The following is an 18,222-nucleotide window of genomic DNA, read 5'->3' on the forward strand; positions in this document are numbered from 1 at the left end:
AGATTTGCCCAGTAAAAATCAACGTGTTGTAAGATAACTCGCATAGTTGATTTCACCTTTCAGAAGAGCTGTTAAGATGGCATTTATTTATTCTTCTTGTTTTCCCTTAGCTGTAAAACTCCTTTAAAAAGATTGGTCAGCCCTCGTGTGGTGAAGGGAGTACACTGCTACACTTTATTTTGAGCTGAGAAAAATCCTACATATTTAATTATTTCAAATCTAATTCTCCCTTCTACCATTATTATTAAAATTTTAAAAGGGTAAAAAGAGAAAATTATCTTAATTCTTAAGCACTGGCTTTTAAATATACACTGACATTTGGGTTTTACCAAAAAGCTAAGAGTGGTAAGATAGTATCAGAAATGAATCTCCCCATGACATAGCCAGAGACCACCACAGAATTTTTTATTTATATTTGGAAACTGGGCATTTTAAAACCAATTATTAGCAGGATAACACAACACTTACCTGAACATCTCATCAACAATTCTGAATATGGCAGGGTGGCAGGCTGCTTCAGGCTGTGGAGGAAAAGACCATGAGAAAGCAAAACTTTAGAAGCATTTCATCAGTAACAACTTGCTATTACCAGGCAGATGAGTCGTGTAGAACTGCTGGGATCTAGAAAACGGGACTAATCCTTTGGGTTAGAAGAAACGGACAAAGCCCGGGTTCTCCTTGGGCAAGGGGATTGTAAGCATGCTTGATTTCCTCTTTATATTCATGTATGTTCCACATTTTCTACAGTAAGTCCCTCTGATCCAGAAAAACAGTCAGTATGTATCGTGGAAAAATGTTTTTTAATATGCTTTTATTGATGTCAGAGAGAGGAAGGGAGAGGGGGAGAGAGAGAGAGAAACATCAATGATAAGAGAGAGTCACTGATCAGCTGCCTCCTGCACGCCCCTGCTGGGGATCGAGCCTGAAACCAGGAAGTCGAACCATGACCTCCTGGTTCATGGGTGGACACTCAGCCACCGAACCACACAGGCTGGGCTGTATCATGGAAAATTTAAAATACTTTCTACCTGCATGCTGCAATGAAGACAGAGCCTCCTGTTTTGCTAGTTTTAAGTAATGTGCCTGACCGCCTCACATGGCCTAGAAGACTTCAAGGGCAGACCTGGACCAGCTACCTTTCCATCAGGCGATGAGGGCGTAAGGTTTGACACTACGGAAAGCAGTGACCACTGCTGTGCTAGACTCAATGATGCGCATCTCAGTGCACCATGAATTTAGCAGTTTAAATTATTTAGCATGAAAAGTGGGTTGATACAAAATTTAAGATACCATCATCTCACATGATGAAAATATTCCACAAATATTTTTGTGACAAGTTCCGGTGGTTTAAATGAGCAGAGGCTGACGGGCTTTAGCAGGCCTGACCCATATTCCACCTTTTTGGGTAGAGCTCAAAGCGTGAGATTAGGCCAGATGAAAATGGTACTTGTGTCCTAAATCAGGAATTTTGTAGTAGCACCTAAGTGTTAGTGGATTAGGCTCCAGAGAGAATTTCTTCAAATCATGTAGTACACTTGATATGACTAGCTTTTGGAAATATTTTTTCATAACCCCACGCCCCCAACAGGAAAAAAAGAAAACAGGGTATGCTTTGTCCTTCAAACGTCCTGGATCACGCTGCGGGAAGGACGGTGTCTGTCTCCACAAGCGCTCCTTTCTCTGTGGGTTCTGCGCAGGTGTTTTGAGTTGTAACATTGAGCGTGCGCCATCTAGTGTTCAAACATTGCCACTACAGGCTGTCACAGGGCCCCAGGCAAGAGCATCACCACTTGGTGAAATGATGGGATAATTTCCTTTTAATTTTTTGAAGAGAAATCTGATTTATAAGTTACAAATGTGATTTATAAGTTACAAATCTCTACTCTTTAAGTAGAGTAACCCATGCTCCATAATGCTTCACTGAAGTGTTTTTATCTCAAAGAAACCAACTAAAAATGTTCACAGATAAATTCATTATGTACTCAAGAAAGTAATTTGCCAGAACCATGGTCCAACAGAAGAGAGGCAGGTTATGTCTTGGCTTTGATCTCAGGCAAGTCAGTTAATCTCCCTGCTGCTCAGCTTCACTGTAAATAATAACAGTTATTAACAGGTCACTGGATATATGCCCAGAAAATATCATAAAAGTTTCTATGTATTCATAATGGAAAAAGCAAACAAGAAGGGAAAGCAAGCTGCATGTCTGGAAGGAAAGTGATTCATCAAATTTGCCAGAACAGCTTTCCAGTTTCACATATAGACACTGTGCCTCCTGATTAAGACCAAGCAACACTACCATGTGTCCAGAGGCAGAGCGTGAAAATGCACCGGGAGAAAACCAAAATTAAAATGGTAAAATAGGACCATTCCTATTCTAAACGGTTTAACTACTCCAGAGCCACTCTATAAATTTGATGCTAGTAGAAAATCACTCAATGCTAATTACGGGTTTTCCAAATGGCAAAGGAAGGATGACCCAACGTGTAGAGCAGGACTACACGAAAATCAAAGGGGAAGCAAGAGAACTCTAACTCAGTTTGTTGAAAGAATAGAGCTTGGGCCTACTTTTCCTTTATGCAGTGTTTTCTAGCAAAACAGCTTAATCCAACGTTTCAAATGTTTCCAGGCTGTGTGGAATCTGCCTGCTCTCTCCATGCCAATTCCTTTCTGTCCAAATATTTCAGACCTTCGGTTGCTCTCAACCTGCTTCCACAACTCGTTTAGCTTAAAAACAGATACGATGCCAGGAGGCAGGGGAACCTGCTGAAACAGCAGTGGCAGAAATTTTTATTTTAAAACCAGTCTTCCCTGCTGCCCAGAGCTGTGAACAGCTCTTTCTCATCTCTGCCTTAACTGATGGTTTTTAAAATGAGACTCTCCATACTTCTCAAGCACATAATTTCAGGGTCACTGAGCCCCTCCTGAAGCCCAGCCTGCTCAGAGGCCAGGCATGTGTCCCAGTGACATCAAATCACAAAAGCCAACTTAAGCTGCTTTCTCATCAAGGGAATCCTCCAAATAGAATTAAAGTCTTAATTTATGCTTCTTTGGAAACCATAACGCCCCCCTGAACCTTTATAGCACCCTTGTGAGGGAAAAGGCAAACATCGAACCCTCTGTGTCCTGTCCGATTGGCAAAATGGGACCCTAAGTAACACCCCACGAGCCACTCCGCAGCCAGGCTCTGAGGCGCCACAACCCAGGCTATAATCTTTCCTATAAAAATGAGGAAAGAAAGAAAACCTTTCTTGGAGTCCATCTGTTTGTACATTTTTCTCCATCCTACCAAAATCTGTTCCTTCTCAAGCTCCTATCTCCTCCATCTGGCCTAGCGATTTCCACGTACAGATTACTTCAAGTCTGAGGAAAGGGGGCACCGGGAGGCCATCGAAAACGTGAGGTTCGCCCTTCTCGCCCCCATCGCACTGCCCAGGCCGTCCACTGAGTGTCAGGGGAGGAGCGGCCGGTGCTGAGGGAGGGCTCCGGACTCCGGCTTCCTTCTCTCGGGGTCCGCTTGCCCTGTTGGCTGTGCCCCCCTTCCCATCTCCCACAGCTACCCAGGCCTGCACGGCTTACTCCTCTCTCTCCTCGGACCGCTCATTCCCGTACCTCATGCTTCAACAGAACAAGGAAAGACCAAGTCAACACAGAGGAGCTGGGCAGTGGCCGCAGTCTCGAGGCCTGCGCTGTGGGCAGAGGGCGGGCGTGGCCTGCTTGTCGCTCTGTACTGTGAACTGTACAAATAAAGTAAGCGCTTGCCCTCTGCCCTCACTGTCTACCGTTATTTTCATCCTGGCTCATCAATGATCATTAGAAGCCACTTGAAAGAGGCCTGAGAACACAAAAGAACAGAATCCCCAGGAAGAAATCTTGCCTTTTGTGTGCGTGCGTGCAAGAGAGGGAATATGGGGAGGGGAGAAAGCAAATATACACCAGAGAGGGAAATTATACTGATTTGATGTAATTTACAGACAAAACTGAATGCCTCTTATAAAAAATAAAAAGGCAATAAAGAAACAAAGCAAGCCCTGGCCATGTTGTTCAGAGGTTAGAGCATCAGCCCTTACACCTAAGGGTCCCGGGTTCAATTCCTGGTCAAGGGCTTGTACTTCGGTTGCAGGTCCATCCCCCGTCCTGGTTGGGGCACATGCGGGAAGCAACCAATCTCTCTCACATCAGTATTTCTCTCTCTCTCTCTACCGTCCCCCTCTCTCCCTGCCACACTCTCTAAAAGCCAATGGGAAAAAAATCCCTGGGTGAGAGCTAACAACAAAAAAAATTCTAAAGCCTTTTTATTTATCACCCTTCATAGATATTTCTTCCTAAGAAATAAAGAGGGAAACTGCAGGTGAGAGAGAAGAAGCTGAAGCTCAGAAAGCCTGGAAAAGATCCTCTTTCATGGTTTATTTTAACTTAGTTTAAATATTTTACTCAGGAATAATCTTTTTTTCTCAAGAAATGACTGATTAGAAGCTTTCCCTCCAATTTATCCACCAACCAACAATCCTGTCCCACTACATAGGTGACTCTTTCAAGAGGCCCTTGTGTTAATATATGTATATAAATTAAAGGGTTACTATATTCATCAAAAAATAACTTGCATCCTGGCTGGGTAGCTCAGTTGGTTAGAGCATCATTCCGATATGCCAAAGTTACGGGTTTGATCCCCAGTCAGGGCACATAAAAAATCAACCAATGACACCCAGCCGGCATGGCTCAGTGGCTGAGCATCAACCTAGGATCCAAGAGATCTCGGTTCGATTCTCGGTCAGGGCACATGCCTGGGTTTCGGGCTTGATCCCCAGCAGGGGGCGTGCAGGAGGCAACAGATCAATGACTCTCTTATCACTGATGTTTCTCTCTCCCCCTCCCTTCCTTGCTCTCTCTGAAATCAATAAAGATATATTTTAAAAAAACAACAACCAATGAATGCATAAATAAGTGGAATAACAAATCTATGTTTCTCTCTCTTTCTAAAATCAATTGAAAAAACAACTTTCTTCTTAAAAGAGGGTTCTTCATAAGATTCAACAGAAAGACCCTTTACTGAGTTCAAAAACAATTTGGTTTTAAAAAAATTTACTTAAACAAAACCTTCACATCTATCATGCAAAATAAGATACCTTTATAAATATGTATTTTTTTATTATGCCATTTTCTTCTTTTCTAATTTCAAAATACTAAACATAAGACTATAAATATCCCTTTTACATTTTAGGATCTATTTTGTTTCAAAACATTCGAATTTCTTTCAATAAATTTGAGATGGAAAAATATTCTTTCTTTATAATCTTTGCCAGATGTTGTTTACACTACAAGCAACTTTTTTTCAGTACTCCATAATACAATTATTGTTTAATTAGTGATAAATCTGTCATTTCTAGGCTTAAAAAAACAAAAAAACTTAACAAGTACCAAATGTACTTTTGTGTTTTAAATTTACCCATGGTCTCAGAGCGTTAGGACACAGGCATGCCGTCCTGGATGCTCAACAAAATCCCTCAAGTCTGAAGAGCCCCTTTCTAGCCTGGCCCAGTGGCCTCCACCCAGGTAGTTCCTGCAGCCTGAGCAGGGACAGCTCCTCAGCCTCCTGCTGCTTCTCAGCGCAGCCTCTGAGTGGCAATGACCTCCCAGGTCGACCACTGCCCTGTTTTTATTATTTATTTTTATTTGTCTCTCCCTTCATCTGTGGTTGAAAAGTTTTCCATCCCCAACAGTGAAAACAGAACTTGTCTTTTTCTTTACAGAAACAATGCTGGGGGATCTGGTGCCCCCCTGAGGTCGACACTGGAAAGTGCAACTACTGTCTGAGATGCAGATTCTTTACGTTTTAGCCACAAGCACTGGCTGCCAGCGCACTTCCCCATTCCACCACTGCAAACCCTCTGCTTCAGCATTTCTTAAATTACATGCATCACATTAAAGAACTGAGAAAAGAAATGCTTAAGAGACTACTAATGGAAAAGCAGGAAAAGAAAGCCCTAGAGCATTACTAAGAATTACTCAAGCACAGAAAACTGACATAACCCAGGATGTGGAGCTTATTCTTCAACATGGTCTTTTATTAAAGGGGAACTGTGTTTGGAATTTTGTGTAAAGGAAGTTTCTTTTTCTTTTTGAAGTGGCCACCACTGCTCTCTGGAGAATGAAGACCAGGACACATCCTACCTCATAGGTGATCGAGGAAGACACAGAGGCACCTGCATGCTTTTTTCTTCTTAAGCTCTTATTAGATGAAGAACTAATTCCCCCACCCCCGTAGTTTAATTGAGACACACCTGATGAGATAAGGAACTAACTTTAATTGAGCTGTGAAAACTTCCAGGTAGGAGAGAATATGAGGAGTTTGTTTTTTTTATTTAAAATCTGAATGAACAAAACCAAAACTCACCCCTGTCTCCTTTTCCCCTCTCCCTCTCCAGCCTCCTATGCGCCCTGCTCTTTCGTGGGCAAGTCTGTCCTGTGAAGGTGAAGGAGCTGCTCCTTTTGACTCAGCCTGAGGGGCAGGTGGCACGTGAGGTCTGCTAAAGAAGAGAGAATGGGAGGGCATGGAAACCAGGGCACCTCCTGGCCTTGGCGTGCAGCAGGGCAGCCAAGCACAATGCCACCCTGCGACTCAGCCAGCACTTTTCATTCAAATGTGGAGTATAAACCAGTCAAGAAAGCTGCATAATTACCAAGTGGCTCTCACTGCGTTTGGTGGTATCAGTTTTTAAGGTCAGATCTGAACCTATGGATTATGGTCTTCTAGTGCCTGTTCCGTTCCTTTAAAAAGTGTCGGTGTGCACAGTAAATGACAAACTAAATTTAACACCTTGGTTTATTTAGAAGCCACAAAATGTGACAGGTGGACATGTGCTTGGGGGTGGCCCAGCCACTGGAAGCCTAAGGGTGAGTCTCAAAAGTAAATTTATTTTATTTTAGAAGTCATATATGTGTATAAATGTGCATTCAGAATTCAGGTGATATTAGATTACTGCCTTATTATTCACAGTCTTAATAGAAAATACCAGGCCTCTGAGTCCCTGAGAGCGAAAAAACATTTTGGGAGATCATTTCACTTTGTGTGACCTGTACCTCACTTTTTTTTGGCAACATCTTGGCAACTATAGAATTTCCAGGGCTAACTCTGGGTAGTCCCAAGAGATGGAAACATAATTAACAATGCTCCATATAAAACACAAGTTATGTAGACCATCACACTTTAATTACTCTCAGAATTCAACTCTAATGCAATAGGCATCACGTTTCTTCTGGAGGAAAGTGCAGCAGTCCCGCACTATCTGAGCCGTCCAGGTCTCTGATACTCCTGCACTGGCCTGTCACTGCACCAAGATACTGGGCCGCGATAAATAAATCAGATGATGCAATTAGGAAGCAAGTTTCCAGGTTACCCTTCTAATCACTCAGCCACGTCACAGGCTTACTCCAGCCTGCTTGGTTTTCTGGCATTGCAGGCCCAGGATGGGTGAGGAGAGCAGCCCCCACCAATCAGCTCTGTACTGTAATTACCTCCTTGAACCATAAGGCACAGAGAGGTCACATCCTGCCAATGCCACAATAAATTAAACCAAATAACACCCTCTGGAATCTCCCTTTAACCATAATGGGAGCTCAGAATCTCCACACACATGATCCTGATAAATGCTTTTGTACATCAACTGACTTCGAAGCTGTTGCACTGGGGAAGATTATTTTAACTATAAACTGGAGACAGAAGATTATACAGTGTAGTGTTCAATAGGAGTGCCTGCTTTCTCTCTCCCTCATTTGCAGCAATATCATGTGTGTACCGAAGTATTGCCCAGGCCCAATGGCCACAGGTAAGAGGGACATGGAGAAGGTTCAGAGAAGAACCACAAGGACCAATGGAAGGCTGCAGATTCAAACCAAATCAGAAAAGTCAATGGAGCTGGAATTTTTCTACAGAGAGAAGACAAAGAAATTTAATAAAGAACTTGAAAGCAAGGAAACAGCCACTGAAAAAGGACCAGAGAAAATTAAATTATAGCACGTTTGCTTATGTTAGAAATACAGAGATTTCCCGGATAATAAAGGTAATGCATGGAATGGAATGCTGGGGCCTCTTAAAACCCTTGTTTATTTTGAATTTTATTGTAATTATTTTTATATAAGGCACGTTTTTATTTCTCACCTTAATATGCAACTCTTTTGAATGGTGAGATCCCTTAAAAAAACAAACAAGCCGCTCTTTGGGCACCCTTAGTCTTTTTTTCTTTTTAAGTCAAAGAGTTGGTTTTCTTTTCTTTTTTTTAAGCATTTTTTTAAAGATCAGTTTATTGACTTTTCAAGAGACAGGAAGGGACAGGGGGGGAGAGAGAGAGAAACGTTGATGAGAGAACGGAACATCAATTGGCTACCTCCTGCACACCTCCTATGGGGGACTGAGCCTGCAACCAGGGCCTCTGCCCCGGGAATCAAACTGGCAACCTCCAGGTGCAGGGGACGACTCCCAACCAGCTGAGCCATACCAGCCAGGGCTCTCTCAGTTTTTATACCTCTCTTCTTTCCTTCTTTCTTTTTTCCCCCCATCAAACAATATAAATTTCTAAATCAGTTGGGTTCAATTTGGCTCACCTAACTTGTGGGTGAAAGCAGCATGGCTACTGACAACTGCAACACTATTCATAGCCACCGGGAGGACCCAGGATGTGAAGGCAGAGAGGAGCCAAGGACATAGGACAAAGGCAGCATGGCCACGGACAGTCACACATGCACACTGGCAAGTAATGATAGAGACTTAAACGGGGAAACTGGATATAGAAAGGGAGCAACTGATTCAATTATGATTCTCTTACGCAGCCTCCAATTTGAAAGAAAAAGAAAGAAAACAGGAAGTTCCAACCAAATTAAACAAATAGAAGGTACCTGGGAGATGGGGGCTGTGTAAACTCAGCCAACCTCAGAGCACTCCACGCACAGAGCTTCATGCCTCCCAAGTCTCAGCTTCCTGGGAAGGAGGAGCACTCTCTCTGCCACCAGCTTAGATCTGTTTACCATCTCTCTCTGAGCTAATTTTCCCCATCTGTACAAAAGGAGGAAATTTCTGGGCTGTATCTCCCCCAGGTTACCAAAGGCAGTGGGAAAGCATGTTAGAGCCACTGAGGTTCCCGTAAGACAGCCACCCCAGGAGCACGGCACCTTCTTGTAGTTTGGGGTGCACTGGTCTTTATTCTGGAGCTGCCTCCAGAGGGAATCCGCGCCAGGCAGGTTCTGATGACTGCCTGGAGCCATGCTCCCAGCCCCTGACCTCTGACCTCCCAGGCCTGAGAGGCCCTGAGAACAAGGGAGACAGGCTTCAGGGCTGACAGCCTTACGCCAAAAGAAAACTTAGAAAACTCTTCGTTGTTTTTGTTGTTGTAACCATTTTTCTGGGGTTTTGTTTTGTTTCTCTTGAGTATTTTATTTCTCCTCTAGTGAAGGGCTAAAAGTTTATTTTTGGATGTTGTTCTTTGTTAAGTGATTCCTCCCCCGGTTCTTAAAAATCTTCATTTTTTTAAAACTTATTTTTCACGTGGAAATAGAAATGCTGTTACAAACAAGTTTGCTGTCCACATGTCAGGCCTTAGAAATATGCCATATAAGGTGTGACAATCCAGTAAACCTTGTATCTCTCCCTATTTTTGATATATGCTCTAAATATGCAGAAAAGACCCCTATGTTATGTATTTTAAAAATAAAATGTAAATACATCGTTATTTTAAAAAGTGTCAATTGCTCTTGTTTATGTAAGGTGTCCCAAAAAATGTACACACATACATTTTTTGATAGTTCAATTGATGTTTCTTTCTTTCCAGATTTAACCTGTTGGAATTAATAATTACTCAAAGTGTGTATACATTTTGGGGACACCTGCATTTCTTTCCCTTGCTCTGACTAAATGAAACGATATCCAGCATCTTCTTTAAGGATTTTTCCCCTCCTCAAAGTCCTCCACGTACCAGCAATGAATCTTTCATGAAGCATTCGACCCTTCTCAGAGAATTTCTCTCGGTGAAAATGAGCTTTTCAAAAAGATGCAGCGTTGCTTTTTCAAGGCTGGGAAGGTGTCGGAGCCAGAGGCAGACTACAGCTGACTTGGGGAGAGAAATCTTCTTCCTTTCGGTAGGAAATAAAATTTTAAATAGAAATGGGTTATAGAAAAAAGAAGATTAGGAGAGTTCAAAATGCAAACTGAATCTGACCTGTGAATCTTCTCACGGTCATGGCGGGAGTTAACATTTATAGTATCAGTGAATACTGACCACGTATCTGTTTACAAATAATGTGAATATGATTCACCTTAGGAAATGAGAGAAACGCTCAAAGGAAAAAAAGTGCTTTCAAAAAGGGTAAACAAATGTGTGGTGATGGAAGACTGAGTGATAAAAATGAGATGGGACAAGGCCTTGAGGTATCTAGGTACATGCCGTCCCTAATTTAAGATACAGTTATGCTTAAAAGTGCATCATGATTGTTTAAAGTGGGTCTGAGTCCCACAGCTACCACCTACTAACTGTATGACCTTAGGAAAGTTACTTAACCTCTAACCCTCAGTTTACTCATTTGTAAAATGGGCCTATCTCCCTCACTGTTGTCAGAAGGATGAAATGCAATAACAACACATGTAAAGTGATTAGCACAGTGCTTGACACCTAGTAGATATTCAATAACTGTAGTTATAAATCTGTTGCTTGAAAGTTAAAAAGTATTTTTTTAGTAACAATTTCACAAATGGTGGTTATGGCCTGTTTCAATCCATAGCTGATCCATAGCATGATACTCTACTGACCACAACCAGTTTGTGCAGCACAGTTACTACAGGAAAACGTAGTTGGAGGTTCCTCCTGGTGCATCCGGGGTCCTACTTCCCCTTCTGGGAAGGGGCATGAAGGGACATCTGACTGACTGAGCCACAGGGCCTATTGTGTTCTGGTGGGACTTATCTGTCTTCTTCCAGACCAGCCCTTCTGAAGCCTCCTGCCCTTTCACCGGGGGCATTGCAGACAGCACAGCGCTTCCCATGTTCTGCCACAGACCTTCACCGCTTTTAATAAGGAAAGCAAACGCTGGGGCAGAAAGGTTGCCCATAACGCAACAACTCCTTAGTGTCTTCCCTTCACCATCACTCTGGGCTCTTTCTCTGCAGGAGCCGGCGTGGGGCCCCGGGAATGGGTACAGGGCAGGAAATGGACAGGAGACATGGGGCAGCACTTTCTAGTGGTTTCTCTTTCCTCTACCTCAGTCTCACTGCTGTAGACCTTGTCCTGGGTTAACTCTGGGACAAGACGAGAAAAAGCTGTCACAGGGGCAGGCAGAAGGGCAGGAGAAAGGGAGGGGTAGAGGAATGGTCCTCGTTTGACATCTGGAGCTTCAACTCTTCTGGGAAGTCCTGCAGGACCCCTTTCTCCCACCTCCCCACACCTGGCAAAGAAGACTTGCCACCGTGTCCCAACCCCACACCACCTGGCACATTTGGGGGCCACACTATGGTTGTCCTCTATTGTGGCGCCAGTGCTTGGAGCTGCCAGTCCCCTGCCACCCCCCTTATTATACTTGATGGCAAGGAGCTGGTGGTCATTCAATCAAAGATGACCGAGCACTTCCTACGCGGAACTCAGTGTGCCAGGCGCAGACCAAACAAGTGAAAACAAACCAACCTGATCTGTACCCTTAGCAGTTCTGGGCCCAGTGGGAGGCACGTGTACTCACATACACACCCCCAACTGTGATGAAGGCAATGAAGGGAAGGGACAGGCTGAGGTAAGGACAGGAGGGGCCTAAGTGTGATCAGACAGTTGGGGCTTAGCTAGGTGAAGGGCAGGGGGAAGAGCTTTCTAGCAGAGGAACAGCAGCCATGATGGAAGAGCAAGGTCAGAAGAGAGAGGCCCCAAGAGCGAAGGTGAGGCGACTTGTGGCAGGGCAGTGCAGTACCAAAGGCCGAGGTAAGGTTGGGCGTCTTATTCTGTGATTATTCTGGCCCCAGGATTTAAACAAAGGGCCAGAATGCAGTGACACTCACAGATTGCTCTGAATGAGCGCAGGACTGGCATGGGTGCAGGGAAGCCAGGAGCCCACGCTGCCTGGGACCTGATGGCAGTGGAGAGTGCGTGAAGAGTGCCTGCAAGTACTTTCATACCAAGAGAAGCTGGCCTTGAATCTGATGAGCGGTGGAACAGGGGAGACAGGAAATCAAGGCTATCCCAAGTTTTGAGCAAAGACATGGATGAGCATACCATTCACTCAGATGGAAAGAAGGGAAGGTGAAGAGGGAAGGATTAACTAAGAGCTCAGTTTGGGGGGTGTGAATTTAGCATATCTGAGGCACAATCCAACAGAGGTATGAAACAGGACCTCAAATATCCAAGTTGGGAGTTCTAGGGAGAGGCCTGGGTTAAAGATATAGTGGTACTTCGGTTTTCAAACGTCTCCGTTGATGAACATTTCGGTTTACGAATGCCGTAAACACAGACGGAAATGCTTCGGTTTTCGAACACGCTTTGCAAGGGGAACATGCCGCATGGCTTCCGCTGAGGGCAAGATCCTGAGGCCTGGCTGTCGGCTGTGAATCCCTCGGTTTTCGAACGTTTCAGAACTCGAGCGGTCTCCCGGAACAGACTACATTTGAAAACTGAGGTACGGCTGTATACGTTCAGGAGCTGTCCGGTGTAGGGAAGGGCTAGGGAGTGACGAGAACCCTGAGGGGGAGTCTGAGTGGGCAGAGGGCTGGGTGTGTGCCCTGAGCACGGCCAACACGAAGGCGAGTTGCAGGCAGGAGGCAGGAGACACGCAAGCACAGAACAGTATCACGGAGGAACGGGAGGCAGCCTGGCTGGGACCAGCCCTGCTGAGAGGACGCGGGGCGGGAAACAGCACAGCACCGGGCAGGCCCTCTGCGGCCTCCCCAAGAATACTGTTCTGAAGGAGTGCTGGAAGCTGAAGGCGGAGTCGGTGAGGGGAGGACGTGGAACTGCAGCCAGTATTGCAGACAGGTCTTCAGAAGCATGGCTGCGAAGGGAGTGCCCCCAGAAGGCCGCACAGGGTGGTGGCCTGTGTGCTCCTGCAGACAGTGTTTAAGGACAGCGTGGCTGGTTGCTGAGGGCCAGAGGCGGAGGAGCGAATGAGGGAGGCTGAAGAACCCATAGCTACCACTTATTAGGGGCCTACCCGGAATGATGCTAAGCATTTTATCTGTATTTTAATCCCCATAACAACCTCACGAGGATAAAACAGGGACCACCATTATCCTTATAGGTCAGAGAGGGACCGAGGACCTCCAGCTGTGATTTGAACCCAGGAGGTCAGATACTAAAGCTGGTCCGCAGCCGCGGGTTATATACGTCCCTCCACGCTCCAGGCAGGGGAGTGGAGGGTCTGATCAGAAGATGGGGCCTGGGCCCAGGGGGAGAGCAGGCGGCTTCCCAAACATAAGCCAGATACCTGACCCCTGTGTTGTCAACTGTTTGGGGAAGTCTTTTCCAAGTCCAGGCTGTCAGCCAGTTTTAGCCACATTAATGGGCCCCTGGGGAGGGGTTTCTGTCCAGCTTTCTAGAGGAAGCAGAACACCCCTCAGGAGTGGTGGGAGGGTTCTGTCGCCCCCATCACAGAGCAGGAGAGCCTCAGGAGGCAGAGGGCTCTGAGGTGCAGAGGAGACAACTTGGCAGCTCAGTGGCTCCTCTCTTCCCAAACAGCAGGGACGGCTTCTGAACTACTGTTATAACACCTTATCTTTTTTCAGAACCCGTAGAAATAAATATGTACATCATTAGAAAAGTTTCTCACTTCGGTGAAAGTTCTTCAGAGGCAGCACCATTCCTAAACCTCTGACCAGCCTTCTGCATTATGTGTGATTTTCACCATTAGATCACAGTGGCTGAGCGATGCCCAGCATCACAAAGGTACGAGCTGTTGAGAACGAGCAGTAGATAAATATGAACAAGTGCAAAAACAAAACTAGTGTAAAATGGTAGATCCATCAAATATCTGAATTAAAAGATACTGCTTAGTTACAAATTTAAATAAGAGTTGCATAAGTTCTACACTCAAGTCAGTAAGTAATGTGATCCCTGAGAAAGAAGGGCTCCTGACTGCTCACTGGGCTTGAATTTAAAAAAACACAAAACAGAGTTTAGCAGCCACTTTTACACAGGGGCTTTCTGCGCAAACTGCACTGCAAGGAGAGGTCTGCACTGAACTACCTGCCTCTGCACTGAACTGCCTGCTGGCACTGTTTCTGCCATCTGAGCCCGGCCTTTAAAGGAGTTCCTGGAATCCTATTTCATCCAATAGGATTGAGGTTTTTCCCATCCAATTGGAACTATGTAGCTCTGACCAACCAGAATGGCTCTATTTGACCAATCAGAAAAGTGCCTTTTGGACCAATCAAACTGCAAGGATTTGGAGGCCTCATTTGCATGCGGACAGACCAATCAGGGACCAGGGGCAGGGACTTCTGTCCAAATAAGCCATGTCCTCTCTGGCTCTGAGAGTGCTCTTTCCCTTTCCATTGAACATGGAAGACTGCGTTTCCCCCAGCTGAGCTGAAACATGGAAGATGTCTCATTGGAGCGGAGCAGAGAGCAGAGCAGGGAGCAGAGAGCAGAGCAGAGAGCAGAGAGCAGAGCAGACCAGAGCAGAGCAGAGCAGTGTGGGCCAGAGCAGAGGAGACCAGACCAACAAGGAGCAGAGTACAAATGTCTGCCCGGGAGGGGCTGGCCCCAGGACTGCCTCACAGCTGTGCTGTTTTCACAGCTGTGCTATATCACAACTGAGCTGTTTTGCACTGAATCAAGTTTCCTTCTTAAGTGCACCCAAAACTGGGGATTCCTGTTGGCACTGAGTTGGCACCAGTGACATCAGTTGACAGTACATACAGTAAGTAGTCCTCCCTTATCTGCGGGGTATATGTTCCCAGACCCCCTAGTAGATGCCTGAAACTGCAGATAGTGCCGAACTCTGTATATGCTATGTTTTTTTCCTACACATGCATACCAATGATAAAGTTTAACTTATAAGTTAGACACAGTAAGAGGTTAATAGCAATAATTAATAAAGTAGAATTATAACAATATACTGTAATAAAAGTTAATATGAATGTGGTCTTTCTCTCAAAATATCTTATTGTGCTGTACTCACGCTTCTTGTGATGATTAGAGATGATACGATACCTATGTGATGAGATGAAGTGGAGTGAACGTGGTGGACAAAGGGGTGAGTCACGTCCAGGCAGAACAGGGTGGGACAGAGTGGAACCCAGCCAGGTTTCACCACGCTACTCAGAACAGCATGTAATTTAAAACCATATGTGCATATGAACTGTTTATTTCTGTAACTTTCCATGTAATATTTTCAGACTGTGGTTGACTGCAGGTAGCTGAAATCATGAGTAATTGAGGGCTACTGTAATATTTTTGTTCTACTCTCAGACAGTTTGAAAAATGTGTACCTTAACGATGATCTTCTTAGTGCCTTGATTTAGAGTGCACTCTACTGACTTCTGTGAGTGATTACATTTATGGATCCAATGTTTAATATGTGAATCACCTATTATCAATAAAATCTATTTTGCTCTAAAACATCAAAGACTTAACTCTTTATAATCCATCTTGGATGAAGAAATCACCAAAGCAACCTTAATATGCTTTCATACCAGCATTTGGTTGGGCCAACACAATTGCATTACATACAGTGTTCTAATGTGTACCAGGGTGGTTTTGAAATAAAGGAAATTACATTATATGTTAATTATATCTTAAAAAAACTAGGAAAACGGCAAATTCCAGAAGAAGAAATACAGATGGCTAATACAAATATGCAGGTTTTCAACCCTGTTAGTGGTAAAGGAAGGTAAACTAACACATCAAGGAGATGTCACTTTTCACCCTCATGACAGCAATGCTGAAGTAAATACAGGGGCCAGGTGTTCTCAGAGACGGGTCAGGGAATGGCTTTGCCCTTTTGGTTAAGTCACATGGTACCACCTAATAAAGTATAAAAGACACATATCCTTGGTCTTAATAATCATGCTTTTGTGAATCTGCCTGGCAGAAATAAAAGCAGCTGAAGGGTATTTAGTGCCCCAATATTATAAAGATACAGTTAGAACAACTTGAATGCACGCATTGGCAAACAGCTGAAAATATTATGGTCTATTCATATTAGGGAATATGTTGTAATTTAAAAAAATTAAGCTGGCCCAGCCGGTGTGGCTCAGTGGTTGATCATCAACCTATGAACCAGGAGATCACAGTTTGATTCCCAATCAGGGCACATGCCCAGGTTTCGGGCTTGATCCCCAGTAGGGGGTGTGTGCAGGAGGGAGCCGATCAATGACTCTCTCATCATTGATGTTTCTCTCTCTCTCTCTCTCTCCCTCCTCTCTCTCTCTGAAATCAATAATAATAATAATAATAATAATAATAATAATAATAATAATAAAGTGGGGTATGTATCCCTTAAGGGATATTCAAAATATGCTGGTTAAAAGAAAAAAATGTTTTTAAGGACACTGAAAATTTTCATTCTATTCAACATGTGTTAGTCATAGAAACTTTAAGGCTGTCCCTTTTCTCATCTAACCACACTTGTTCTATCCATTCAGTCTGCATACTGATCAAAATGACAAATTCAAGGGAAACAAGATAAGATAAAACCTTGGCTCTCTAAAATTCCTACCTAATAATAACAGGGAGTTTCCCGCATTATAACTGTGTTGTAAAAAAATGATAGGGTATGTGAGACTTATATGTAACTTACTATAATTTTGTCCTTTAAAATGCTGAGGAGTAGGCTCCTAGTGAGTGTTTTTAGGCAGAAAATCTGAGTTTTAGTAATAATTTCTGACACAAAGCAGAAGATGCCTGGACAGGACACTGCCCTGTTCAACATCTCCTGTTAGTTGAATCTTCTAGACAAATGCCCCTTGACACTTAGAAAACTGTGCTTTGTTTCCCCCAAGTACTCAACTTAGTGAGGCGGCTGTTGGTCCCATCCTCTTCAAAAAGAGGTAGTAGGTAAAGAAACTGGTCCAACTAATAGCTCCAAATGTTTTTATAGCTACAATAAAAAACCAGAATGTGGGATCCAGTTCTTTGCAAGAAAGGTTCCTGATGAGGGCGGTGCCTTCTGTGGGGAATGTGTTTAAAGCTATACGAGAGGCAGGGAGAAGGAACCTCCTCAGAGAGACAAACACCTGCAGTACTTCACTTTTCCAAACCAGAGAGACATCAAGGGCTGCTCTGTCTGCTAGAGGAGCCCAGAAACACTGGGACCAGCTTTTCTGGAGAACTACTTAATTCCATGGAACTGGAAAGAGTACCTGCCATCACATCTCAAAGGCATACTTCCATTAAAACCTGATCTAGCGTGTACAAGGGTGGGCAAAAGTAGGTTTACAGTTGTGAGTACGCTCAAGTTTATTCTATTATTTATTCTATTACATATTTTTCCATATGTACAACTGTAAATCTACTTTTGCCCACCCTGGTATATTGAATTGAGGAAACTGTGCCATCATTGTCACTTATACCTCCAGAAAAGTCACTTCTCAAAGCAAAGAGCAGCAACACCAAGTGAAGAAATGCCAAAGCCCAAACATACTGGAATGTCTGTTACAACCAATATCGCCAGGTTTTTACTTGAAAAGTAAACTTCTTCAATGACTAATTTTATGATCATGCCTTATTAAGATTAAAGAAAAAAGTCACGAAGTCTCAATAAATGAATAAATAGAAAAGGGAGTTTCAGTTGCTTCTACTTGGCTAACTTTCTGTTTTCGGTATTTCACTAGTCTTTATTCACTTAGACATTCACCTACATTATTTGACAGCATGTAAAGCCTGTTTTTCCTTATCTGAGCTGGAAAAACACAGAACTAGAAGCTTTGTTGAAGGTCAGCCTTTTCTTTAATTTCTTTTGTTTTCTTAAGGCATCTTTGGAGGCTGTGTTCTTAGGTCTTTCGGCAATGGAAATTTAGCTTACATCTGGCCTTAGTTCAGTGATATTTTCATTAGGAATAAAAGATATAAGCTTGAGAAAACTTAATAAAACATCATAAAAAATAACAATTTTTATCAAAGTCAATAACAGCAACATGTTAACAGTTATTGACTATTTACTCTGTGTGCCAGGCACTGTGCTAAGCGTATCTCAGGCATTGGACCCACTTAAATCCGTCCCACTGTGCCTGGGCAAGTTTATATGTGTTATCCCAGCACAATAATA

General features: G+C 43.8%; 1 protein-coding gene across 13 annotated transcripts in view; it reads right to left on the reverse strand.

The window, feature by feature from the left end:
* FANCC (FA complementation group C) overlaps positions 1 to 18,222 on the reverse strand; it is a 222,985-nt gene that overhangs the window by 25,707 nt on the left and 179,056 nt on the right. For all 13 annotated transcript variants that reach the window (XM_081151079.1, XM_081151087.1, XM_081151080.1 and 10 more), the window contains 2 exons: positions 9,963 to 10,119; positions 469 to 521 (listed from right to left, as the gene is read on the reverse strand). In XM_081151079.1, coding sequence (XP_081007205.1) covers positions 469 to 521; positions 9,963 to 10,119 — 210 coding nt within the window. The remainder of the gene's footprint in view (positions 1 to 468; positions 522 to 9,962; positions 10,120 to 18,222) is intronic.

This window comes from Miniopterus schreibersii (genome assembly GCF_964146895.1).
Source record: "Miniopterus schreibersii genome assembly, chromosome: 11".
NCBI lineage: Eukaryota > Metazoa > Chordata > Mammalia > Chiroptera > Miniopteridae > Miniopterus > Miniopterus schreibersii.